Source organism: Falco peregrinus, chromosome 1 (assembly GCF_023634155.1).
Source record: "Falco peregrinus isolate bFalPer1 chromosome 1, bFalPer1.pri, whole genome shotgun sequence".
NCBI lineage: Eukaryota > Metazoa > Chordata > Aves > Falconiformes > Falconidae > Falco > Falco peregrinus.
In genome coordinates, this window is record NC_073721.1 from 94,757,255 (window position 1) to 94,784,041 (window position 26,787).

Genomic DNA, 26,787 nt, shown 5'->3' on the forward strand with positions numbered 1-26,787 from the left:
TGGTCACCGGTGGCCAGGGACACTGCCAGGACACGGCCCTTTGGGACATCACTGCGGCGGGGAAGCGTACACTTCCCCAGCACTTACCTCCTGCTGCTGGGATGAAGCGTCACAAGGGTTTGATAGAGGTGAAGGATGGACCTTCTGGGATGCTGTGAGAGCCAGTGCAGGCTGGGGGTCAGCCTCCAGAGAGCCACAGGCAGAATGGGGACGTGCCCAGAGCACCCGGTGGACTCTGAGGCTGAATGCCAGGGGCAGATGGGTACATGGAAGCACTTGCACATGCATTCGTGCATGCCTGGCCTTGCATTCCCTCCTCTGCTTTCCTCTGGCCTCCAGGACAGCTGTAAGAAATACTCAAGCCTCTCCTGAGGCTTTCAGCAGTGGGAGTAGCTGAGCTGTTGGTTTCTCATGGTCCTTTCCACCCTCTAGGTAGATGCAAGTTTGGGGGCACTGCTGGGGCCCCACCAATCACCCTTCCATGGGAGCAAAGAGCACCCCGTGCCACCCACTAGACAGAGGAAAGGAAGCGGTGCTGGCATCAGTGTGTCCCCTTGGCCGGGCAGAGGCCACATCCCAGAGGCAGAGGGAAGGGAGTAAGGAATTTATTCCATTATTCCAGCTCCTGAGGAAAGAGCATCCTCAAGATGCTCAGCGATGCTTTGCCTTAAAACAATGGCTTATAAAAAAACCCAGCCATTCATCACTCTTCCATGGCAAGGAGCTGACGCTCTGGGGGCCTGGAATACTCCCGTCCATTGCAATCCTCTTCTTGTGCATGAGAGAAGTTCCCACGGGTATCCCTGGAGCCGTCTCTCCCCAGACAAGTCCCAACTCGGAGGCTGTTACGGCAGCGATCCGATCCGATGGTATCCTGATGCCCTTTGCTGAAGATAGCCCACTCATGGAGCAGCATGGTCCCACAGACCTCCTGGTGTCCATTCCCACTGGAGTTCTCGCCTCTCATGCCCACCTGGACATGTTCAGTCACTCACTCTTGGCATGGCCCTCTGGTTTGGCACCACCAGCACAGCACAGGACGGCTCTGCTGGCTTCCCGGCAATGGCAGGCGTGCTCTGCCCAGCAGCCCGGGAACATCAGCAGCCTGAGCGGTGAGTAGTGATGATTCAGGGCATTTCACCACAGCCGTGGAGGGAGACCAGCCAGTTTCTGCAGGCAGGCAGCAAGGACACAGCCTGGCCCACGCTTACTGAAACACCAGCTTTCCTGCCCAAGATGACTTCACCACCCAGTGCCCTAAAGCCATCTCATTTGTGTCTCACTGTTGTGGTCACTTCCAGCTTGTCCCTGGCCAGCTGGGGCAGCGAAGCAGGAGAAATCCCCTCTGTGCTGAAGCTGGTGCACAACCTCCGTCGGTTCCCATGGGCAGGGCTGGCACCAGCACTGAACCTGCTCTTGGTCTTCCCTCCAGTTTCACTGTGCTTTGAACGTGCAGCAGCATTTGAACTGCAAACAGCCACTATTTACACGCAAAAACCCCTGTCCCCAGTGTATGCACTAACTGCTCTGCCCGACCAGGCTAAAGAACATGCTGGTTTAGTTGAGTTAATTCACTTATTTTCCAGTGTCACTCATTCCCAAGTAATCCAGGAAAGCTTTGCTGTGCTCGAGTACTACCATAAAACACCATCATGATAAGTCACTGCAAAATTATAAGCTGACACTTCCAAGGTCTCCTCAGCACAGGTTATTCTGTTTTACTCTCTAGTCATCAATAATGGATCTGGAAAGAGCAATTGGACAGAACTAAACACAGTGAGAAACCGAGGTCTTTACATAGATCTGGGGCTTGCACATGCGCCTGTCAAATTAATCTTCAATTCTGGTTTTATTCTGTAATTGCACCATAGAAAGCTTGGGGTTGCCCATTCCATATTTTTAGCTAAAGCTTTTGACATTCATTAAAAACCTCAACATTCACATTTTTCTAAGTGTTACCCTTTCTATCCATTTTGTCAGGTGTTGAGCATGAGACATTTTGCCCTTTGAAAGTTTGTATTCATACACACACACACACACACACTTTTATATATAAAACCAAACATTATATATAAATATACACATGTATATGTATTATATGGTTTCTCATAGTCTTACTTACTGTCTGGGGGAGGAAAACAAAAATCTTTTGTAGGTTTGGATGCATCTCTCTTTATTTTTACCCTGTCTGGTAATGCAGATTTTCCCCGTTAATTGTCGATCCCAGTGGGAGCCCATGCTGCCAACTGAATTACTAGACCCACGCTGTGGGTGTACTAGATACAGCTTCTCACCTGGCACACTCAACCTGGCTCCGTGCAGGAGGACAGGACAAAAAAAAGAGATGGTTTTTCAAAAGGCAGGGGAAACCCAGTGCCTTCACCTATGAATGCTTCTGCAGCCCAAGGACACCCCTGACCACCAGTTTTCCCATGTGGTGGCCAGCAGCTCGCAGCCCATGAGGCAGAGGTGCCGTGGGGCCAGGAACGCAGGGCAAGCAGGCCATGGCTTGGAACGGAGCTGATCAGGAGTGTAATTTCTGTGTAAGAAAATAGATCCTAACGCATTAAAACCAGTGGGAAAGGGGCAAGCGATGCAAGAGAACTGGTCCTGATTAACCTCTCATCTAAGCTTCTCGGGCTGTGGGGTGTCCTCCTCCATCACTGGGCTTGGCTCCCCCTTCGCTGGGAGGGACGGACAAATAAAATCTGACAGAGGTGGAGGGCTGGGCCAGGCGGTCACCCGTGCTATTTCCAGCTTTGTAACTATGATTTTTTTAGGGGAGGTGGGAAGGCAGACTAGCCGGAGAAACGTGGAGCAGCCAAAGGAGCCTGCTGGCAGGCTGCTTCCCCAGGGGAAAAAACAAAGCAAACAGGAGATGAAAAGGCTGTGATGCCGTCTGCCTTCTCCGAAGCATGCCCGCCCACCACGCTACCGCAGTTTTTGTGTGTGGGTGGGTGGGTGGAGCAAAAACAAACAACACCAAAAAAAAAACCCCAAAAAAAATCACTCAAACTCTCCTGCTCAAGCTATTTCATGTTGCGCAAAAAATATGGTAATGTTCACCTGAGGACAGGCTGGAGCCTAAACCTCCTCCCTCCCAGATAGGTGCCGGAGACATTAGGCAATAGCACCTTCCTTTTTCTTCTTGGCCTAGTGATGGATGAATTGTGGTAGGCAAGGTGGAAAGCCGGTGGATGGCATTGCCCTGCCCTGGGCCGAGCCGAGCGGAGCGAGGATCCCCGGTGGACAGCAGGACTGGAGCAGCAGCCTCCCACGCCCCAGGCAGCACTCTCACCGGGCAGCCGGCAGGCAAAGCCACTTTGCTCCACACTTTATTTTCATGAGAGAGGAATCGCAGGGTTTGGCCACATCATCCCGGGAAGCAGGAGCCTCCCTGGTGCACCCAGACCTCCTCGGGAAGCAGCTGCTCCATCCTCTTGCCTGGCTGGGGGTGCAAGGGGGTGTATGGGGAGCCTGACCACTTCACTCAGGCCGGGGAGCTTCCCACGGCGTGGCGGGGTGCCCAGGGTCCGTGCCATAACGCTGGGCTTACCACCAGCCTTTGTGTGGCTTAGTCTGCAAGCGGGTGAAAGACCATGAATAATTTCCCAGCAGATAGCACGGAAGTGGAACGAGGAGCATTTACAGGCAGTCTGTTGCTGGTTAAGTGTAATGTGAGAGCCAAAAGGTTTCACAAGAATCTTGGTTTCTTGACTAAGGACACCAGGGTCCCAGCAAGCAGGGCGATGCCTGTGCCACAAGGGAAGGGGACCGGGCTGGCTGGGTGCTGCTGGCACGGGCATGGCCCCGCACAGGCATCGCATGCAGGCTGGGGCCAGGTGGCTGCTCCCCGGAGGAAAGCGGAAATGTTCAGAGCAAAAAGACAAAAAGAAATTCCCCTTGAAAATGTTATAAGGACAGAGCGTGTTTTGAGTGACAAGCCGGCAGCCGGGGAACAGCATGGCGGCTGTGGAGGCAGGGTGCGCAGAGGTGGCCACCACCACAAGGCCCACATATGGCCGGCGGAGCTTGGCTGCTCTCCCTGCCCGAGCAGTGGCCATCATAGCTCCTGAACCTCTGTGTGACTGAAATGTAGAGGCTGAAATGTCGCTGGAAAGCCCAGAGATGCAACACACTCCACTTGGCCTGAAGGGCTTCCTGACCTCTCTCCTCCCACAGCCTGCACCCATCGTCAGCACCCTCGGCCGATGGAGGAGCCCATGCACCGCTCCTGGCCCGGGCAGCAGCACCGTCACCACTGGGTGTGATGCAGCACATGAAGTCACCCACCCAGAAGGCTCCTCCGGCCGTGCCAGCTCCCACATCCTTCCCAGAAGCTACGTGACACGGGTGGCTCTGCTGGCAAGGCTAATTGCCGTGCCCCCGTATAAAGCACAGCAGCGGCTGATGGCCTCCGGGTCGTCCCTTCAGTTTAAGGCTGAGGCACCCCGGAGCCACGGCGGCTCGCCATTGCCCAGCACCACCTCAGGCACCCAAGGCATGAGCGAGCAGCTGGTCCATGCAAGCTACCTCGTACGGCCGCAGTATCTGAGTGACCTGCGGTGCCCAGGGCGTGACGGTAAGTAACGCTGAGAATCAAACCAAAGCTTTTGAGGCAAGCGGATCGGAGGTTTAATTTCTCTCTTGATCACAGGTTTTTAACAAGTCCCAGCTGGGGTAGGTGGCTGTGTCCAGCCTTTTGCCGTGACAGGTTCATTCTCTGAAATATTTTCAATTGCTTTGTACAAGCTGAAGCAAAAGCACAGTCGTGTTATTCCTTGTGGCAGCAACAGGAGGGAACATAGCAAAGGTGGTGGCTGGGAAGGGAAACCAATTAAAAAGAAATATTTTCTAGATGGATGCAAGCATTAAAGACTAGCTTGCTGCTTTGACCGTAATTTTTTGGCCAGCTGCAGGTCCTGCCTCAGACTGCAGGGACCCAGGGGCTAAAACAACACAGATGTAGCTCTGATGTGCTAAGTACACAGGAGAAACAAGATGCATAGGGAAAGAGATGTTTTTATTAGTTCAGCTGATTTAGCTCAAAAAAATAGGTAAGTTTTCAGGAATCTCCTTCCATTAATTGCTGTGAGTGCAGTAATGACGCCGTGTTGAGGAAAGGCACCACTAAATGAACATTCTCTGATTACAAGATGCAGCACCAGCTATTTGCCAAGCGTCTGTGAACAGTGACACAAAGCACAGCAAGGGGGATCTAAAGAATATACAGAACCAACCGGTTGCCTCTTGCACCGTTTTCCCTTCCCTGCTCTCACAAGCCTCACACAGAAAAATCCCTGTGCTGATTAACTCAAGTACAGGAACATCATTCAGCACAGAACAAAACTCTTACATGTGATCTCCTCTCTCCCACCCAGTTAAATCTGAATCATATAGAAAGCTACATTAAAAAAAATAAATCTGATTGGAGATGTTCACTCAGCTTTTCCCTCTCCAAAATTTAATTAGCTTACCCCAACTAGAATCATCACTTCAGCTAAGTGACAGCCTGCAATCACAGCCTTAGAAATACCACAGCCTCTACAAAAGAAAGCTTCAGTTATCTGCTCAAACCTATATAAAGCTACACGCTGTGAAGCTATGTATCAGCCTCTCATTGTGCTCCCTCCATAAAAGCCAGGTTTTAGCAGCGGGTAGAGCTGTTGACCAGGTGCTGTTTCCCAGGTTGCATGGGCTGCAGAAGGTGTTGTTACTAAGGGTCTGATGTTCCTAGCTATCAATATTTCTGGAAAACATTGCTCTTGTAGGTTAATAACGTAATGCTTCCATACAGCAAACACACGTGTACGCTGACTACAGCCGTTCTGGAGAACAGACCTGCTTGATACAACCCTGTAAGCTCACACCCAGAGAACAGCTTGAGCTTGCAAGCCAGACCCAGTGTGGAAAAAAACCCTAACTACTTTGCATGTTTTAATTGACTACACTGCTTCTTTTCAGGTTCACAGGACAACTGGTACATGGGCCAAGGGCCAGCTGAAGAAAGCTCGTTATCTGGTATTTTCCTGTAACTGGCAGCTTACAGCCCTCATCTCTTCCCTGGCTGAGCTGAAACCCGCTTAGAGAGAAGCATGGATTTAATTGGTTTCACCTCACTCCTTACCCCCAGAAGAGCAATTAGTTGTTTACACCAACTAGCTACACATCTCCAGATTAAAGATGTGATCTTCTCCACACAAACTAGCTCAGTGTCAGTATTATTATGGGCAGAAATCTAACCTCAGAGCATTGCCCTGCAGCCCCAGGAGGACCCATCTGAGAACAGTCATCCTTTGTACCCAGATCTGTCTCCCCTCCCTGTACAGGAGTCAGCCTGGTTTGCTGTAGTCAGGATAATGACAGTTTACAGTTGCCATGAGCAGATGCACAAGTCAAAGCCTTGCAGGTAGGGCATGTGTGCAGTGACTCATATTTAACACTACTTCTCAGGTTTACAGCAACTGCAATCAAGTTAAAGGTTCACTTTTGACACTGCTTTAACCACACAAACTCAAGCAGGCTACAGCAGCACAGGCAGGAAGATGGGTTGGTTTTGTCCACTACCACTTCTAGCATAACGAAGAAAAAAAAACTCAAGTCACTTAAATCTCAAAGACATTCAGTTAACACATCTAAGACATCTCAGGCCAAAACAATAGTTTATTTCATTTTCAGCAACATCTCAGCCATCAAAAAAATAAACTCTAACACAGATGGATGGAAGACTTCTCTACAGTGTAACTAAGTGGGCTCTGACCCCAGGGGCTTGAATTGGAGTGACATTTTATTATTCATCCAATAAGTTAGGAAGCATGAGAATAAAGTGCTTTATTTCTGAGCTGGTATGAGGTCATCAATGGACTGGCCTTTTTCAAGGCGTTTTTCCATTTCAATGAGCAGCTTCACACCATCCACCACCATCTGCACCAGCTCCACCTCTGAGAAGCCAAGACGATCAGCATTGGAGACATCAAACACTCCTCCAACAGCAGCTGTGTCCACACCACCTGGAGCAAGAGATTTAGTTAGTACATTGACCACTGCTGGAGCAGGTCAGCCTACCTTTCTTCCCTCACTAGCCTGAGGTGGGAACACAGCAAGACAATTCTCTACAAGTTGCCACTGCTGCCTCCTCCTACATGTAGGGAGATAAAGCTGCATGTGGTTGCCAACACGAGCTACTGAGGATGGCATTAGGCCAGGTCTTTATTCTTTTAACCCATGAGCAATCTAACCCATGGTCAGAAGCACCTGCTGTAGCTATTTTCTAGCCAGAAGCTGAATCAGGATTTCCTGTTGTAAGCAGGGATGGGACAGCTGCCACCAGGTCTACCTTATCTGGCACTCAAAATACCACATAGGACACATGTAGATAGCCAGATACAGTAAGGTATAAGCAGAGCACTGGCATCCTCAGCTCCTCCAGGATATGATTTTAAGGCTTGGTTCTTTCCATGTGCTTTACAAGGGTACCCTTGGGATGGTCTGACAGGCTCTGCACCATGTGAACCAGACATGGCTCTGGCTATAGCCAGGCATCTGCTGGTGTCTTAGGGCAGGCTGACTAGGGCATCACTGTATCATCTGTCACCTGTGCCTCGTTTCTGCAGCCGAAGCCTCTTGAGGACTTCTCCAAACTTCTCATGCTTCCCAAGGTTTGGTAGCTTGATGTGCACACCAGCACGGAGCCCTGTTCCAAGGTTGGATGGGCAGGTCAGGATGTAGCCCAAGTGTGGATTCCACATGAACTCATAGTTTTTAGACTTGAAGAGAGTTTCTATCTATAAATAGAGAGAATGGATGTTTAGAGATTGTTCTCTGCCTGAAGGATGTAGGTCATCCATTAGTACTCATTTACAGCTTCAGTTACGTAGCAACAGGCACAACAGTTTGAACAGCTATTTAAGTCAGTCACATAAGTCCCCTCCCTTTAGGAAAAAAGGGCCACTAACAAGGGGCTTTTAAGGCCTTAAATTTAGCCTGTCTGACTGCTAGGAGCAAGATTAAGCTACACTACAAAATATGAAGTCACTATCTGTTGGGAAGCTTGATTTAGTACATGTCGAGCTGGCACGTCCATTAGGATTAAGGAAGGGGCTGGTAAGGCTCAAGTTCATATCAAGACTAGAAGGTGAGGAAAAGCATTCAACCTAGAAACTTCAGTCCAGCTTTGCCCATCTACATTTGAGCAACTTCTCCTCCCACCCAGGGTATCACAGTGCTTGATTTATAGAACCATGCAGAAATCCTTTAAGTACAGTTTAGACTCTTGGATAAGGGTGCCACATCAGAGGATTTTTCTAGATTTCACAGCCACAATGTTTTGCCAGTATAGCTGTTTCAGAACCTTCACAAGCTCTGGACCTCATCAGAGTATTCCCAGAGACCCAGGCTATGAAGCTCCACTATGCAGGACTCCAGAGGGGCATGAAAGTTTGCATTCTCAGCTCTAACCAGAGAAATATGTGCCATGTGAACCTACAGCTCAGGCAATATTGATTTACCTGTGTTAGCCCAGTACAGAAGCGGGTAAATACTTCCTTCATGTTGCCACCTTTCTGCATGGAAATAACTCTAAGGTGATCCTCCTCATTGATCCAGACAAGGAAAGTCTTGTTATCATTGTGCCTAGGAGACAAGATACACAGCTTGCTGTCTGTCCCACCTGACATTTTCAAGATAATTGTAATAGCACCAAATTACTCATCACTGAAGCTTTTATTTCAAGAGGCTCGCTTAGTTGCTTCTTCAAAGCAATTAATCTTACTTCTTTTGTCCACACAGGACCTAATAGAGTTCAACTAGTAGTCTCTACCTTGCTCTTTTCAAGCGGTAGTTTGAATTGGCCTGCATCTAAACAGGTCAGAAGTAGTAATAACATGACATTAGCCAGCCTTACAGCATTGAACTGTAAAATCCAGTCATCCCCCTAGCTCACTTGTGGCCCAAGTTTACAAATTTAAGAGATTTCATCTGTTTGACAGAGTTTGCAGAAGAGTGATTGGTACAGACTTCAAAGCAGCCCTGTACAGTGATGTTCATAATGACACCAAGCTGACAACGTACAGCAAAGCCTTTTATCAGAATTTTGTCAGATTTTGTTAAACCATACATTGTACCTTAGAGAACTAAGTTGAGTTTTCACTATTAATTTTAGATCAATCAGGCTTTTCAGAGATGCTGTAAAAATCTCTGAACACCAATGAGCCCCTCTTGTCCTAGCTTGCAGCTGGCAGCAAGTACTATCACCAATATTTGTCATGCTGATAATTTCTCAGCTTGATTAGGATCAAAAATTAACCAGTACCTGGGGAAAGTTATTTATGCAGGCAACACCGAGACTTTACACTTCAAGCCTGTAGATTAGTCATGCTCATATGACAGCGCTATCTAGTGCTGGCAATCTGCAGGTAAATGATGCAATCTTAAAGGTGACCTACAGAAACAAAGCATGCTTCCTCTGGGCTGTATTGAAGCAGCTGCAGTAATAAGATACCAGCTGATAAAAACCTAGCCCTTAGCTTACAAGGGAGCAAGTTAAATATGCTACAGAAGCTCCTGAGATGCAGCATTTTATACAGGAGACCTACATCTGACAAGCAGAATCCTTCTATTCCACATGTCTGCATCAGTCAACTCATGTCACCTAGTCTCCGAGGGCAGGGGGCGAAAATCTTATCACTAGTACAGGTGAAGCCATACTAGTCCAGCATCAGCGAGTTTCTGCAAGCAGAAGTGATGAGACTACAAGGGAACAGCTATGCATCCAGTATCCAGCTTGAGCTAAGCCAGTGTTGTAGCGTTGTGTGTGGGTTTTTATTTTTTGTTTTGGTGGGTTCTTTTGGTTTGGTTTTTTTTTTTTTCAGGTTACATTAAGCTCCCAAGACAAGAGCTGAATGTAGTGGCACAACTAGTCCTTCAGAAGTGATCTACTTTCATAAGCTGATTCAATTATTGTCTGGTGCTTCGCTAACCTGTGCTGGATGGGTAGCCTCTGGTTACAGGCTAGCCAAACTGGCTTGATCCTCCTACCAGCCCTATGTGGTGCATGGTAACACTTGTCCAAGTTATGCTGGTTTAGATGCAACTTCCCCAGAGGATATCACACAAGTTTCTCATTAGATTCAATAATATGAATTCAAAAGCTGCCATTCTGCCCAACAGTACAAGCCAAAACTACAAGATTTTTTTGCAGGCATTTCATATGATTCCTTACTTCCAGACATACTTACCAGATACCTCTGGCATCAGGCCAATCTCGTGCCATCCCAGATGCCAACAGAAGAGGAGAAACTGGCTTGTCAAACAAGAAGTGATCATCAATCAGCTGCTGCTGCTCTGCATCAGTCATGTTCCTCAGAGCATAATACTTCCCCTTGAGATCACCTTCCAGACTACCCAGAGCTGAAAGAGAGAGTCACTTTTTAGGATGGGACCAAAGGGGCTAGACATTCCCAGCACTTTAGAGACCACATACAACGTACAGCAATGTCTGATCTGCTGGGTTTGGTTCCTCCCTTGCTTTCATCTGCAACGGCAATGCCTTTGTGGCATTACAGAACTTAAGGCAGTATCAGATGATTTGTCTGCACCTTCCAGGCTTATACAAGTAGCCTTTGTTCCCTTACATGCAGTATAGAATCATTAGTGCTGCTTAACTGTAGAAGTCGAGTGCTTTCTTCCAAGGAGAATCAAGGTCATGAATATAACAAACAGTATTATTCTACTCAAGGGCAAGGTAACAGTCCTTGACAGGTTTTGGAACTACACTCTATAAAGTCCGCAGAACTGCACCTTGAGTGTATCCTTTCCTTTCACTTGATGAATTTGGGAGGCAATAAAAAAAACCCCGCAGCTGAGGAGTTCCACTGAAAACTAAATCTCACTCTAGTCAACTGCACATTTGGAGCAAGACTACACCTCTAAGCTGAACATTAATGAAAGTCAATTAAAAAACAGCCACAAAATACTGCAACCATGACTCAAGCCCTGAAGTTGCCACATACCTGTTACATTTCAGGTTCGAAATATGATGAACCAACCTCTTTCCCCACACACATATGAAGAAGCTTTCAAGATCAGCAAAGGTCAACTTAATGCAGTCCAGCTTCCCTCTGACACGCGCTCTTGCTCTCAGCTACAAACTGCAGTGCTGAGGCAGCTGTAACGTAATGAGCCTTTTTCAGGGAAGGCTCCATGTTCAGACCAAGTCTTGAGGGAGGCAGCTTTTGCCAACTGCCTCCATTTTCAAACTGCAAAGAACAGCGCTTGCGCAAAGGACTTCAGTTCCCCAAAGGCACCAAGTTCTCACTTTACCTTCAACAGAGAGCTTTTCAATAGCCCGCCTCTCTCCTCGACTACAGTGCGGGGGAAGACAGAATCCACGGATGCTTCTACCCGTTCTGACACGGGAACTTAGCACGTAATTGGGATCCAGGTCATCACCTCCCTAAAAATTAGGAAACCAGTGAGTACAACACTGTTGCCAAGATACCTACTCTGAACACATATAGCTCCCATGCATTTCAGTGTGCACCTTATACTTTGATATTGACTACTTGGTCTGTAAGCCAGTGTCTTACTCCAGGGCTACTTTCTTCAGCAGTAGCTCAAGTATCTGTGTAACACAACCCTTGTTTTGAGGCTAAGGCTACTAAGTAGTGCTAGAAAACAGGGGTACCACCTGACCATTAGTTTTCTGTTCACTTCAGAGTACGGTCTGGGCTTCTGTTACCCCTTCCAATCTGCAATCTAGAGGTATTAACACAAGGCAAGTGCTTGTTTTTCAGGTAGGTGTTTACTCTTGCAAATTAGAATTATTCACTACTGTCATCTAGAGTCTCTTATTTTCAAGACAAGCTACCCCTAGCCAATCAACATGGCATTAGGAATTCCTAGAGTCTACAGTAACATTTGCAATCCATGAAATATGCAGAACCCCCTACTCCTAGCCATAACAATGGCTATTCTATAGTATGATACCACCAACGGATATTTAAGGTCAAAGATCAGATAGTGGAAACCGTTAAGTTTATGACAGTCCTTCACTCCTAGGACAGTGTTGTTCAGCTTTACTACTACAACCTACAGCTCATGGCCCACGTTGCAGCAGCAGCACACGGAGCAAGCTCCTCCTGGGTGCCAGCTGCCCTGTTCTATCCAGGTGCTAACACCCTACAGCAGCAAGCTCAAGCCCGATTGCACTGGACACACAGCCCATGTATCTGTGCCGCGTGCAAGTGAAGGGGCCAGAGCCTGAGCAATCAGTTTAGGCAGCTGTCAACAACTTTACCCACTCCTCAGACCAGTAGGCATCAGTAATTGATGAAGAGTTTGTACCTGCAGGTTATCAGCATTCAGGTCGGTCTTATGCTCATCAGTTGGTTTGTAGCCACCATGCCTGTCTTCAATAACTGGATCAAAGAGTTCTTTAAACACATCATAGGATTCTTCATCACCGGCTACGCATCCTACTGTCATTATGAAGGGATGGCCTGGAGTGGTAATAAAGTCAGAAGAGCTAAGTTTGGGTGATGTTTGGCTGTACTCCAGCACAGCACTAACCAAGCAAGTTCTCCAGTGGTAGGTCTAGTCACTTAGAAATGCATTCTTACATAAAAAGATTTGGAAAGACCCTGCATTTTACACTTCATCCAGTTAGTCAAACGCAGTACTATGGAAACCCACAGCTGTTGCCATTAAACCACACTCATTTGTCAGGCTTTGTTTAGGACAGATCTGCACAGCACATCCAACTTCACTAGCTAATTTAGACCACCAGATAAAGCTATGTCTAAACAATCATGCTTTGCTGTAAGCAAGCATGCTTCACTTTTTGTTCCTTCTGCTACAGAGCTGCATTGCTGTAGCATGCTCAAATACCACCTCCACATGATTAGTTTTAAGTCACCATATTCAAAAGCACCAGTTACTTCAGCTGGCTCACACAGAATATTCTCAACGCATTTTACCAGGATTATCAACCCCAGTCTGAATGACATCATCCAGGGTGAAGCCACTGGGCGTGACTCTGTCTCTCAGTTTCTTGTATAAATCCAGGGTTAGAACTTTAGCCATGTGGTTGTTGTGGGTGCTCAGGTCCGGGTACTCCTCATCAGGAGGCAGTCTCTGATTATTTAGTTGGGCCATTTTGATATTGCTAGAGTAAAAATAAATACTGTAATGTTAACATGTAAACACGTCTGCTCCCCCTTTTTTCATAGAAGTGCTACAGAACATCACATAACCAGTTTGGAATAGGAATAGACCAGAACAGCCAACATTATATTTCCCCCCCCCCCCCCCCCGGGTTGTGTTATAATTAGAATGCATTTGGTTTGGGGTTTTTTTTTACCCCCTCTTTTTTTTTTTTTAGACTGAAAGTATTTAGCAGAGCAGTTACATAATTGAAGCGTCTGGGAATTGATATGTCAGATCACAGCACAGAACATGGCTTGATAGAACCAGGCCTCTTTTTACACAGTCACACATTCAGAGCCGTCTCTCAATGCTTTATGAGATTTGCCTCTCAGCAGCTCAAGAGCTTTGGGTGCCATTGTCAAGAAGCACTTCCAGGAAGGAGGGAGAACAGATTGTCACGCACATCTAACGGTCCCCAGCCATTACCTGGGTTGTCTACCCCAGTCTGGATGACATCATCCAGCGTAAATCCACTGGAAGTCTGTTTATCCCTCAGCTTCTTGTACAGGTCCAGGGTCAGCACCTTGGCCATGTGATTGTTGTGAACACTCAGGTCAGGGAACTCATCATCAGCAGAGTACTTCATCTTCAGGAGGTTGTGGCTGTTTGAGAAGGGCATGTCTGACCCTACCGCAGTCACTAGGGGAGAAAGAGGGGAAGCCTATCACTGGGGGCTCCGCAGGCCTCCACACCGTTCGGGGGAAAGCCAGGCACCCAGGCAAGGTCACCTTGGCTGTCGTTCCACCCGTGCCTTTCACACCTCTGCTGCTACACCACCTCCCACATGAGCCAGGAAGGAGGAAAGAAAAAAGTTCTTCACCTCCACCAGCCTTGCCCCGTCCTTAAACATCCCCGCCGCAAGGGCAGGGGCTCTCCCCGCTCCTCCGCGGCACCGCCCGGATCAAGGGACGCGCCCAAGGTCGCACGGAGCGGCCGCGGCAGCGCCGGGCAGACCCCGCCGGCGGCTCTGGGGCGGGGGGGGCGGCCGGGGGGGGACCCCGGGCCGGGTGGCAGGTGAGCGGGGCGGCACCGCGATGCCCTCGGTGTGCTGTCGCGCCTCCTCCCGCCGCTGCCGTGCCGGGGCTGGGGGTGCCCCGCCTCGGCCCCAGCAGCGGTAGCGCCCGGCGCCCTCCGCGCCCGCGGAGCCCCGGCTGCTCCCAGACTTAGGAATGGAGGGGTGGGAAGCATCCAACAAGCCATTACACAACAGACGGCTCCCTCAGGGGACCTGGTCGGGGGGAGCATATGTAACTACCCTGCTAAATACCGGGTTAATCTGGTTTTAGAGCGGGGCCCGCTTCAGCTGGGGGCAAGCCTGGTAAGCACCTGCACCCCGTCCCCCGCTCCGGCTGCACGCCGGGCGCCCCTGCCCCGCACTGCCCCCCCCCACCGCACCCCCGCTCCCCCTCCTCAGCCGGACCGGCTCCACCCCACGTAGCAGAAAAATAATAATAATTAAAAAAATAATCTTATTGAAAGCTGCAGGAAGGCTCGGCTACCCCGGGACTTACCGAGGGCTCCGCAGCTAAAGCAAGGACCTCCGCGCCCGCTCAGCGACCCGCTGCTGCCCTAGCCGAAGTGGAGCCGCGGTACTGCTGCCGCGCCTCTTTTATATAGAGCGCGACCCGCCGCCCCATTGGCCGCTATTTATAGGCCATTCATTCCATTGGGCCAGGCGCGGGAGGGCGGGGCGAGCGCTCCGCCGCCGGCAGGGCCGAGACTTGCCGCCATTTTGCTTGGCCTCGGGGAGGCAGGACGGCGTGGCGCTCCGCCGGGGCAGCCCCCTGCAGCCGAGCGGCGACGGCGACCTCGGTGGCTTCATTGAATGCGGACATGCTTGCGGAAATACGTCCCTGCGTGCCATCGGCCAAGGCCTGTCCACAGGTGGCGGTGCCTTTGCGCAGTGACGCAGGCGTGCGGCCTGGTGCCATTCAGGCATCGCACCTTGGATGAGGAGTCAGCAACGGGAGCAATAACCAGCTGTCCTGAAAATAAGGGCTTTGTGTTGTCGGAGCTGGCACACCCTGAGTTGCGTGAGCGATTAACTGTCCTCGAGTTGGCTCAGCAGAAGCCACCGACATGGCTGTGGATCAGGTGCTTGGGCCGCGGCACCGGAGAGCGGCGCCTTGTTCGGCAGAGGAGGGGCCGGCCCCTCGCCCTGTGCCTCGCCTCCAGTGCCTGGGAAGCCACGAGCTCAATTTACAGTTTAATTTGAAAGGACATAGGGTGGTTGAGTAAGGCACAGTGAGTCTCCTCCTCATGTGCCAAAAAAAAAAGTTTTTAAGAGTGGAGAGTGGCCAATTTCTCCCTGACGACAAAAGCAGGAAGGTTGGGATTTGACCCATTTAAAGCTCACCTGCAATTCACGAAAACAGTGACTTCCACTGGTCTCTTTGTATGGATGAGCTGGGCTTGTCGCAAAGCTAAGATGCAGCTGAGAATCCCATTGTTTGCAGAAATAAATACATTAACGACGTGACTATCTTGATCTGACTTTCACCTTTACATAATGGTTTCTTTATCTTTCTCTGACGTGTATTTCTCACAACAGAACCCAAGTTTATCCTCCTGTCCAAACACTGTACTTACCCGTGTGGACACGGATCTGAGTCACAGGGTTGCTCTCTTTGACACCAGTCGTGAATGTCAGGAGACATCGGTTGAAACTCCCACCACAACTCTTTCAGCACCACAACCAGTACCCTTACCCCAACAACAAGAAGTGTATGCACTTTACAGAACTGCTTAGGATTTAAAAAAAGTAAAACAGATATAGAGGAAATAATTAGAAAATAAAAAGCACAGGCTGCTTCAAATAAAAATGTGTTGTGTTTGGCTGCCGTCCAGATTTCCAAGTTATTCCAGGTCTGATAGTCTGAGATGCTGAGTACACAGATCTTCAGTAGAAGCCACGGGCTCGGCATCTGTGCAAGTCCGGTCTCTTAGCTCCCGGATCAAAGAACAAATCCTCTCTCTAGGTCTCTTTTGTCTTTTTAACCTCACAAAATCTTCCCGTACGTTTTACTGGTTTCACACAATGCTCTTGCTTCAGAACAGTGTAAACTGCAAATAATGCCATCACTAAGCAAGTATTAAATGAATGGAAGTGTAAAATCATACCCAGAGTCCTCAAAATACACGTAATATTGCTGGATGACCTCAGATGCAAACAGAGTTCTGGTTTGGGGTTTTTTTTAATGCAAAACATTCAGGTTTTATTTTTAATTTAGAACAATAGAAAGAAAACTTAGAGCATTTGATTATATTACACCATACTTTTGTGGTGTTTTTCTTCACAAAAAAAAAAAAAAAGCAAATCAGGGTCAGTACTGAAGGCTCCTTTTGTCTTATTTCATAATCTATTGCCACACAAACACAGAAGCAACCAACTGCTCTGTAATATAATTGTTCTGTAAATTCACGGAGTCAAGGTCACGTCAAAAACCAAAATCCAAGGATCTATTTCTATTCATTGGGTATGCTCTTTCCCTCCCAGTCTTGCAGAACAGGGAATACCAGTCATTATTATAAGCTGGTAGTAGTCTCAATGTGCCATTCATTACAGCACTTCCGACACAAACAGACACCTCTTCTTCACAAAACTTTTTTCTGAAAAGAAGACACGGAAAGAGAGTCACAGGCTCAAAACCAAAATACATCCAATTTACATGTTTAATAAACAGTGGACCCACCACCCCCTTTTCCTTACCACTATTTGACAAATTTCTAGCATGCAGTAAGTCAGAAGTGGCTATTACCTCACTGAGTTTTATTCAGACAGCATTTTAAGGTTTGCTGAAAGCTGTGTAGATTGGATCCTACCTTTGTTACAGCATCCCATCCCAGCTTCCTTAGTGACTTAATTATAGATGCTGTGCTGTGTGTCAACTGCCTCTGATCAACTGTTTTATCTAGCTCATCTGCTGAGAGAATACTTTCTTTGGATAAGCCTGTATGGCCTGTTAGACTGTGATAAAGGCACCAGTACTTATTTTCCGTGCTGGGATGACATCTTAGTGCACACTGACATACGCTACATTGCTGTTCTGCAGCTCAGGATGGAAAGGTGGGGCGATTACTCCGGAGATCTCTGCACTGAGCTTTAACAATAACGAATTAAGGGAAGTTAATCATGGGCCATGCAGCTATCTTCCTAAGAGGCTTAATTATAAATGTTGTGCAGTGTACAACTGCAAGAGGAGATGGGTGTTAGCTAGTGAATGTGTCTTCTGAAATTACTTGCGTGAACCTAAGATGAACCTGAAGAATTAGGGGATAAACATCTTCTTGAAAATCTAGAAGAATATTCCTAATTAGGAAACAGCAAGAGAAAGTGGTGTGCTACAAACAACTGAATTGTTTCCAGTTCCTAACTGATAACTAAACGGCACTTGAAAATTAAATGTAACAGTCATGGTTGCAACTGCATCTGCTTAACTTAAATGCTCAAATGAAACTTCTCTTCCCATTTACATTTATCACTTAAAATATATTTGCCTACTTATTATCCTTGGTATATTTTTTCAGGCTGCTTGGGTAGTCTGTTGAAAATTACTGATCAGTGCCAGTGAGCTGAGTGCCTGTGGAAACTAGGAGTTGCTAAGTGTCTTGGTCTTGCATACAGTCAGCCCAGTGGTCTGAACAGCAGTTCATCATGGGAAAGAAAGGACGCAAGAACATAAACAATGACAAATATAACCAATGACACTAAAAATGACAGAGAAAAAACAAGGTAGGTGCAAATATAAAGGCACAGTAGAGCCATGATTGCCAGTCAGAAAAACAGCTGAGTAGGAGTTCGCCGTTTAAGAAACCTCTGAAACTGCATACATTATGTTTAGATTAGATGGAGAGGAGTTTCATAACTAAATAACAAAGACTACTGCAATTACAATATGGGCAGGTCAACAGCATAACAAAAAATATGTTCTTACTGAAGAGAATGAGCAAAAATTCCCTTATACTTGATGGAATCACATTCATTTAAAAAATCACAAATTGTCATCTAAATGGCACTCCATTATGTTCTTGATTGTGGAAGGAAGACTTTTCCTCCACTACTGTGCCTTACAAGTTACCGGTGAACACAGCACGGTACAGAGTGTTATCTGATTTAGCTGGGAACGTTACCTGCACGTCCAGGGTGATTCACATGCTCTCTGCTATGCCCATACCCCTCCCATGCCAGGTGGCTTGGGCTTGTTGCAAGCAGAAGATGAAGCGATACTCTCCTCCTTGCCTCCTAACTACATCCCCCATACCACCAGGACACACAAGGCTCTCCACATCACTTCAATCCTAAACATGAGACAGAAGTAGGAGTTAGTACCATGCTATTTGGGGTTTAGATAACGATTCTGCTGCTTCTGAGCCCACATTGTGGTTTCTCCTACAGCCTTATGAAACCCATATGAAGAACTTGGTCTGCCTTGAGCTGCCTCTCCCCCGAGCAGGCTGCCCTGGGGGAGGGCAGGCAGAGCTTTCTGGAAGCCACCTGAGGTGAGGCCCAGCTCCAAAGGCAGAGCTATTCCCAGGGGAATGGGCTCACCCCTGCTGGCAGTGGCCCTCAAGACTAGCCACAGGCACACTCGAGGGGTGATGATGAGCTCCCACTGGGCCCATCAGTCCCCATCACAGCTGACCACGGCGACCCGCTGCCCACTGGGCCCCCTCAGGTTTCACTGAGAGGGTGACTGCCCCACCGCCCCCTTCCCCCCCCGGCAGGGCCACCCCGGCCGGCTCGGCTCGGTGCCCGGAGAGCAGCCGAGGGCGGTCGGTGACCGTTCCCCTCCCCGGGGACCCAGCAAGGAGCGCGGAGAGGACGCGCAGCGGGGCGGCGGGCTGCGGGGCCCGGCGCCTTGGTGGGTTGCGGGGCCTGAGGGGCCGGGCGGCGGCAGCTGGGACTGACCGCGCCGGGCACGGGCGGCGGCGACAAGCCGGCTCCCGGCAGGGCTGGCGGGGGCGGAGGCGGGAGCGTCAGCAGCTTGCGACCGGGGCGGAAGGAGGCGCTGGGCGGGCACCGCGTGTGAGGAGAGCCGGGCCGGGCCTGCTGGCGGGGCTCAGCCCCGGGAGGTAACGGCTGTGGGGACGGGGGGACGCGAGGCCCTGAGGAGCGGCGGGCGCTCCGGGGCGAGGGCGCTGCCGCTGCGTGGGGACCCGCCGCCCGCACCCGTCACGGGTTAATGCTGCTCTCCGGCGGGCTCTGTCCCCTTCCCTGCCGGGTCCGTGCTTTTCCACCCCCACGCCAGCAAATACGGAAGGAAATCAATCAGCCGTGGGGCCGGCCCGGGCAGCCGTTGGGTTGCCGGGTCCGCTGCGGCGGGCTCAGGCGCGGCCCGGGCGCGGCGGGAAGCGGCCCGCGGAGGGGGGGTACCCGCCACCGGGGGCGGCCCTTCTGCTGGCCAGGTAGCCGTTTCACCAGCCTCCGTGTTACCGGGGGGCTTGTGCAGGCTCTGCCTGCCGCCTCCTTCTCCTCCTCCGCCTCGGGAGGTTTCCCCTGCTGCCGCCTCAGGCAGCCGGGCCTCTGGAGAGGGGGGAGGCAGCCTGCCAGGTCTGTGTGGAAGCCGCTCGGGAGAGGCAGAGGCGTTTCTGGGGTTTGGTGAAGGGAACACGGAATCCTTGTTGTGGTTTGAATTTGGGAGGCTGCGAGGGGTTACCCGTGTCATTGAGCGTAGGTCGCTGCCGTCCGGGCAAGCCCATGGAAAAGCCCTGACCCCTGGCCAGCGGGCACTGCCTCGCCTTCCCCTCCCGCTCCACAGCACCCTGTGGCAGGCGCCATGCTGGGCCCGGACACCTACGTGCTGCCCAGAGGGTGAAGGAGAGACTTGTAACAGCAGTGCGTGAGGCGCTGCGTTGGCAGGGAATGGGAAAATGATTGAAAATTATGGCAAATGAATGCAAATGAGTGTGGATCGCTGTGCTCCTTCACGTAGGGAGACATGGAGAAACTAGCCAGGCTCCTCACAGACCCCAAGTTTACCCCAAGTGTATGAATATAACGTGCCAGGTGAGATCCGAGCCTGGAAGATTCGTCACTTGGGATGTCAGTGTACACAGTGGTGACAATTAGCTGTGGTAAGTGGAGAGGCTCAAAGGAAGGCAAAGAAACAAAAAGCCAGTTTGTGTAATCAAATGGAGAATAGTTTTCTCCATGTCCCTGCAGACATGCTGCAGGAATGTTGCTTTTGCACAGGAATGTAACTACGGTGTAAATACTGTGAAAGAAATGGATTACAGCTGATGTCCTTTCACATGCTACTGCTCTAAGAGCTGAAAACTGCATTGCATTATTAGTATCCAGAATGAGAACTACTGTTGTCATTTATGAAAGATTAAAATGTGAATATAATTGGAAGGTGCAAGCTGTAAAACGTGGTTAAACATTTGTACTATCTCACGAAGTCCAGTACGTATACATTCCTGAATTCATGGGATGCCCTTCCTACTATTTCATCATATGTCCAGACAGGCCTATTCTGCTTTGGCATCTGAATACCTTATGCAATAAGCATGTCATAATCTTTGGAAGTTTTGGCCACAAGCACATCTGTTTATCAGTCTCAGTGACTGCAGTGGAAAACATAAGTCTAGCAGCTTGACAGCAAATTGAACTACAGCAAGTTTTGGTCAACAAAAACAGACTAGAATTTGAGAGCTAAAGTTTTTAATTACAATTATGAAGTAGGACCAAGCTGTTATACATTGAATACAAAACCACCGGAATCAAATAAATATTCTGAAACTGAAAGTAAAATTGCTTTCAATTCTCTCAGGGAAGAAGTACCAGAAATCTGACTTTCAGAGCCTTCTGTGTAGGCTTTCATTTCTAACTTTGGGATGACCGTTACTTCATTGAACAATTCCTTCCATGAACCTGCAGCTTAGGTAGTTAGCTGCCTTATCTGAAAGGCAATGCCAGATTTCATTGTAAGCTGCCCTCTAATTTCTAGATTGTCTTCTCAAAGACAACAAAATTTAATTATAATTCTCTAAACGGTTCTGAGACCATGGGGCTAAAGTAATACAACTGTTTGCATTAGCTCACAAATGGTTGTTTACATTTAGTTACAGCACAGATCACTTCCCAGACAATTACTTTGCACCTTCAATGGCAAATTAAAGGTCATGATAGTTTTTTTTCCTTGTAGTTAGTCAAATTTATACATAAATTAATGCAGATACTATCTTTATCCTATCTCTAAACCTTCATTTGGAAAACTTTCAAATAAACTTTTGTAGCGGACCTAGTAATTAATATCCAGGCAAGTAACAGTTGTCATATATTGTAGATCACCAGGGATAAGCCAGCAGTTACTACATAACAACATACTCTGAGAGCTTGTGAACTGGAATTGAACAGAGTGCTGAAATTGGTACTAACTTGCAGGTTTTCAGTAGTGTTGTAGAGCAGGTTGAGTAAATTATAATGAATTTCCTAAATTTTCTTTAAAATGTATCATAAAATGGGAAAAATACTGGTTATATTCAAATCTGTGGGATCGTTCCATTGATTTTACTTGAGTGCAGGGCGGGGGTAGGTCCCTGAACTTCATGGAATTCTCTTGCTAACATCTTATTTGCATAGCGTGGTTTTGTTCTGTACTGGGGAAAATAAAGTTACTTGGTTTTGTGTTTGTAGTTTCAGCTCCATTGTGATCCTGCAAAGCTCTCTTAATGTATTTATTCTCTTCTAGGTGACAACTATCAGCCAACTGCAAGACTGTCACGATGAGTTTTGTTGAGTATGAAGATACAATAAAGGATGGTGACACAGCTATTGTGTTCCTGGGCCATGAATCCATGTTTCCTGTGAAAGTCCAGCATGGCACGGTAACTCAGACTAAGTACGGGGTCATCAGGCATTCCACGGATCTCATAGGCAAGAAGTACGGCTCTAAAGTGACCTGCAGTAAAGGGGGATGGGTGTTTATTCTTCATCCAACTCCAGAACTATGGACCATGAATCTTCCACACAGGACGCAGATTCTGTATTCCACTGACATCTCTATAATCACCATGATGTTAGAACTGAAGCCAGGCTCCATAGTATGTGAATCAGGTAATAATTAATATGTTGAAATCCTTTATTAAAAACTAACATCAACACTTTCATGAAAAAACAGGCTTGTCTTTACATTTTGCGAAAACTCTTTTTTTGTCATTATGATACAATTTTCCCAGCCTGCACATCAAGTAATTCTATTTCATGTGCACATGTTATCAGCTGCTCTTTCTTCAACAAGTGATGTTACCTTGGTACGCTGGCCTTATGTATGGGTATACCTTTGCGTATGTGTTTGATTAACTCATCTTCTTAGAATAAATATATACATGTTTTTCTTTCCCTTTTCTAAAACTGTTGTTAAGTACTTCAAAAATACTCTTAAATACATGATTTCAGTCAAAATTCAGGCTGTGAATTTTCAGTTTCAGAAAACATAGTTGAGATAACCCAGTGAAAGAGACTGATGATAGGGTGTTGAACTAACAACGGAAGTAAGTAGATATAAATAAATAGATGTAAATAACATTGTACCATGTAAGTACATATACTTTGTCTTTCTCTTCCAAAGTGTGATCCACTTGTAGCACTGCAACTGCATGCAAAATGACTGTAGCTGTATAATACAGTGCTTGATGTGCTCATCACAGGGCTGTGTTTTTCTAAACTTGGTTTAATTTATTACAGCTTCTATGATTTTGCTTCATTTGCAAGTAAGGAGTGAATTTTTATATTAATAAATGTTTTCCTGATTAAATACGGTTTATAATAATGCCTTCATGACTTTATTACTGCAGGCAGTATGAGGCTTGCTTGATTTGAGTGCATTGTGGTGATTTGGAAAAAACCAAACTGAAATAGTTTGTCTTTGTTTTTTCTGGCTATTTCCTTTGAGTGTTTTTGTGAAGCAGTTTCATACACTTCCCTCTCAAGCATAGGTATGGCAAAGGATCGACATGGTGGGGTTGTGCTGCACTGTATTTTTTTACATTTAACATTTCCACATCCCATCCAAGCATAATTTTGGGCAGCTTTTCAGGCATAATGACCGCTTTCCAACACAACTGAAACACCACTTATCTCAGCATCCAGTTGCACCGTTCAAGGAACAGGTGGTATATGGTGCTGCTTGCTGTATGGCAGCACTTGAAACAGCCAAAGCCATATGCAGAAGTACTGCTAAAATGGTTGGGTCCTGTGAGTTTATAATTTGATCTGTAGGATGATCAGGCATTTTTAGGTTTGTCATGGGAAGTAGCTGTAGTATTCATTGGGCAGCTTTTCCCTGCTATGTTTAGGCAGGATGGGAAAAATAAAAGCAGCAAATTACTCAGGGTAGGGGAGATTTTAATTGCTCCATGCTCTGCCTCACTTGGAACAGGCAAATAAAGCTACACATAAAATGTTTTCAGTAACATCAAAGGTACCTAGAAAGGGTGAAAATGTTCAAAAGCTCATTTGTCTAAACTGCTAAGAAATGGAAACACTTGATGAGGTAACCTGTTCAGATTCCCAAAAATGCTATGAGTCAAAAGTCCTAGCCACAAATAATCCTTTTTGCTAATGGGAAACCATTCCCAAGTTTATTTTAATGTCTATGCTGTCAAAGTATTATAACTTCAGCTTTCCAGGAAAAGTAAATGGTATTACTGCTATAGTTGTCCTTGAAAGGGTCGCTGTTCACAAAGAAGGAAGGAAAGAGTATGGCATCAAATTAATCTGGTTAACCTTGAAGCAAGAGAACTTACTGCAAATCTGCTTGCAACTGACCAGAAGCGGTGATTTGAATTAAAAATTTTACAGGTATTGACAACCAGAGCCTCCAGTGTGATGATGTAACCTACTTTGGTGCCATCCTAAATTAGACAGTATTCAGTGATCCAAAATCATTAGTTCTAGATTAACCTTGTGTGGCCTAGACGGAACCAGTCCAATGGCAATTAATAGAAACAAGACAGGAAATCTGGTCTAGTAATGACGTTTGAGTCTGCTTCCTGCTGGTGCTGGTTTTAGATATATTTTGAGCATTAATTAGCATGGAGGTCTGTCTTGTTTTATTATTTGAAGTTGAACTGTTACACATAGTTGCTGTATGGACTGGCAAAGAGGGCATTGTAAAGAGGCCAGGCTCTTTTCCTCTGGTCTTACTAATTAGACCATGGAGAGTGTCCTGCATTTACTCAGTGCAAGCAAGCAGAATTGTGGATTAGTCTCCACAAATGTATGAAGAAACGTTCGAAAAACTAAGATGAAATTCCCTCTGTGTCATGTTACAATGCTGTGAATACAAGTATAAATGATCTTTTGTGTGTGATAATAAAAATTCAGTAGAATGATCAGAAGGCTTAATTCTATATCACTTGAATTATGCAGTTTAAATTGATTAGTTATGATGGGTCATAAATGATATAAACATATTAATATAGTTTTTACTATTTTTAATCGTCTTTAATAAATACATAAAGAGCAAGCTTGTCAGCAGTGCATGCATAATTAAAATGATCCAAGCATACTCTATTGAGGCTATAAGGGAACTCGACATCTGCCTGATGTTTCATGACGGAGGTGTAGGAATATGATCCTTTTACTGTCTTCTGCTAATTTCTAATTTATAAAGGTAGGTTGAGATTTAAAAACTGGTAGCACTGTTACTGGAGCTGAGATCTCTTGAAAGCATTGCTCACTGGTCTGAGGAATTCCCCACTCTGATACAGTCTTGAACAGCCTGATCTTCCTAGAATTAAAGGATACTTGAGATAGCTGCTAAAATACCTGCTGTGAGCGGCCCAGTGGCATGAAACTTGAATTCTCATCAGGTAACTTTGATCCCATTTGTGTTCATTGCATGTGCAGCCACTGTCTAGATAAAGGAATAAGCTGGATCTTTTTATTTTTGTGTTGCCACACTCTCCAAAACTATTCTTGATGTCAACTTCCCAGGCAAAGTTATTTTCAGTCCAGTGGTTACAGCTGCCTGTAGTGTAACAACTCCATTTGACAACAGGTTTTGAGGTTTTTGCATTTATTTTTACACTACATCGGAACCAATATGAAACCTTTCAGATATTTTTTCCAAACAAAAGTGCACGGAACCCTTTTTTTTGTTTGTTTTTCTTTCCAGTTGACATGTTTCAAGGCTTTTTTACTGTCCTCTCTCCTGGTGAGACCTAAAGAAGTGTCTGTCCTAGCCCTCAGAATTACTCAGAGAATACAGTACGGCACTGTGAAACCTCATTTAATCTGATAAATCTCAGAAATATTTTGGCTTCAATCAAGCATAGTATTTAGACAAAATGTAATTTAGTCAAAAGTATTCTAACCACCGTCCCAGCCATCCTTCAGCATTCAGCAAAATCAGACTCACATGAGCAAAAAGGTTAATTGGACTTTTTGTTCCCCTTCAGCTAAATCCCAAATTAAAAATTGCTAAACCCTGTTCATTGCGACATAGCAATGGGTTTCTGAGCCCATAGACAGGATTTCTGAAGGCTGAGAACAGTATTCTGGGTCCTCATGGTTTCTCTGTGGAGGAGTAACAAGAGCTGCCAGCCAGCCTTACACTAGAGCTTCTCAAAAAGTTATGAAATTTTCAAACTCACAGCCTGGGTATAGATTTTGTTAAGAGTACACTCATAAAAAAATAATGAGGACTTAATGATTAATGGATACTTAATAAATGATTAATAGTTTATTGTGGACTCCCAGCAAGTCAGCTGTATGTTTATGAGTCTTCTGAAGTGCTTATAGACTTTTTGACAAATACTGCTCATGTCTTTATAGTTTTTGTGGGAGAAGTGTATGTAAACTGTTTGCAGCTCTATCTTTAGTGTAAAGCACAGACTGGAGTTTGTATTAATATGATTTTGGAACGTGTTCATAGGAGTTAAGTCTATGTTTTGTAATTTCTCCCTTATCTACCTCTTAGCACCTGTTAAGGTTAGACTGAAAGAAGAATTAAAAAAACCGATCCTTGTATAGGACCTTTTGAAGTATACAAAAGGCCTCATCAGTACAAATGTCAGAGAGCATAGTATTCCCTTGACATACCAAAGAACTGAACCAAAACTGTGGCCACATGAGGCATCGCTCTAATGAATTCAGACTTGTGGCTGACATGCAGCTCATGAGGAATGCTGTTCATTCTCTAAAGTGTTTGTTTTCAGACTTCCTGGACTCACTTTCATCTTATCATTTCACTTAACCACCAGGCACATTTCTCTTGCAGCTCTGAACATAACAATATTATGCCTGATCTGCAGAAGATCCCTCCCTAAAAAGTTCTGACTGAACCTCTAAAGAAAAACTCAGTCTTCACATTCCCATTCCTTTTGTAGGAAGTGCCAGCCTTTAAAAATTCCCTAAACATCCTTTCCCCAGCTCTTCAGTCTGGTCAGTAAGCACTGGCCCTCTTTGACCTCCAGCCTGCTGCCTAAAATGCCTATTTCAGCATGGTGTCCACAACAGATGGGCAGAAGGAAGAGCTAACTTTGTGTAAAGGGAATTTCTTAATTTGCTCTTTCCTTTTTCAGCTCTCTTTCCCTCTTGTCCTCCCTCTCTCTGCCTCTGCTCTTGCTGTGTCTCAC

At 46.7% G+C, this 26,787-nt stretch overlaps 2 protein-coding genes across 6 annotated transcripts in view; one reads left to right on the top strand and one right to left on the bottom strand.

Moving 5' to 3' along the window:
* Positions 1 to 6,643: 6,643 nt before the first annotated feature.
* Positions 6,644 to 14,852, bottom strand: CKB (creatine kinase B). Of its 2 annotated transcripts, none has more exons than XM_005242980.4 (8): positions 14,715 to 14,852; positions 13,630 to 13,842; positions 12,343 to 12,497; positions 11,320 to 11,452; positions 10,236 to 10,407; positions 8,508 to 8,631; positions 7,595 to 7,784; positions 6,644 to 7,010 (listed from the first exon to the last, which is right to left on the bottom strand). In XM_005242980.4, exons 2-8 carry the CDS (start codon positions 13,820 to 13,822, stop codon positions 6,832 to 6,834), a joined length of 1,146 nt encoding a protein of 381 aa, XP_005243037.1. In that variant the 5' UTR covers positions 13,823 to 13,842; positions 14,715 to 14,852; the 3' UTR covers positions 6,644 to 6,831. The 2 variants fall into 2 exon arrangements, with proteins under 2 accessions (XP_005243037.1, XP_005243038.1); XM_005242981.4 differs by lacking the exon at positions 13,630 to 13,842 and adding an exon at positions 12,975 to 13,162 and having other exon boundaries at positions 14,715 to 14,846.
* Positions 14,853 to 18,935: 4,083 nt separating this feature from the next.
* TRMT61A (tRNA methyltransferase 61A) overlaps positions 18,936 to 26,787 on the top strand; it is a 28,108-nt gene continuing 20,256 nt past the window's right edge. For 3 of the 4 annotated variants that reach the window (XM_055796803.1, XM_055796785.1, XM_055796812.1), the window contains exons 1-2: positions 18,936 to 19,275; positions 21,897 to 22,261. In XM_055796803.1, the coding sequence (XP_055652778.1) occupies positions 21,931 to 22,261 (331 nt within the window). In that variant the 5' untranslated portion in view covers positions 18,936 to 19,275; positions 21,897 to 21,930. Of the gene's footprint in view, positions 19,276 to 19,467; positions 20,278 to 21,896; positions 22,262 to 26,787 lie in introns of those variants that run through there. The other variant, XM_005242982.4, reaches the window with a different exon arrangement.

Coding starts and splice junctions, on each gene's coding strand:
- CKB (XM_005242980.4), bottom strand. CDS start 13,822: ATGCCCTTCTCAAACAGCCACAACCTCCTGAAGATGAAGTACTCTGCT. Junction 11,453..12,342: donor TGAATGCTGATAACCTGCAG/GTACAAACTCTT, acceptor CCTAATTTTTAG/GGAGGTGATGACCTGGATCC. Junction 8,632..10,235: donor CCTGATGCCAGAGGTATCTG/GTAAGTATGTCT, acceptor CTTGTCTCCTAG/GCACAATGATAACAAGACTT.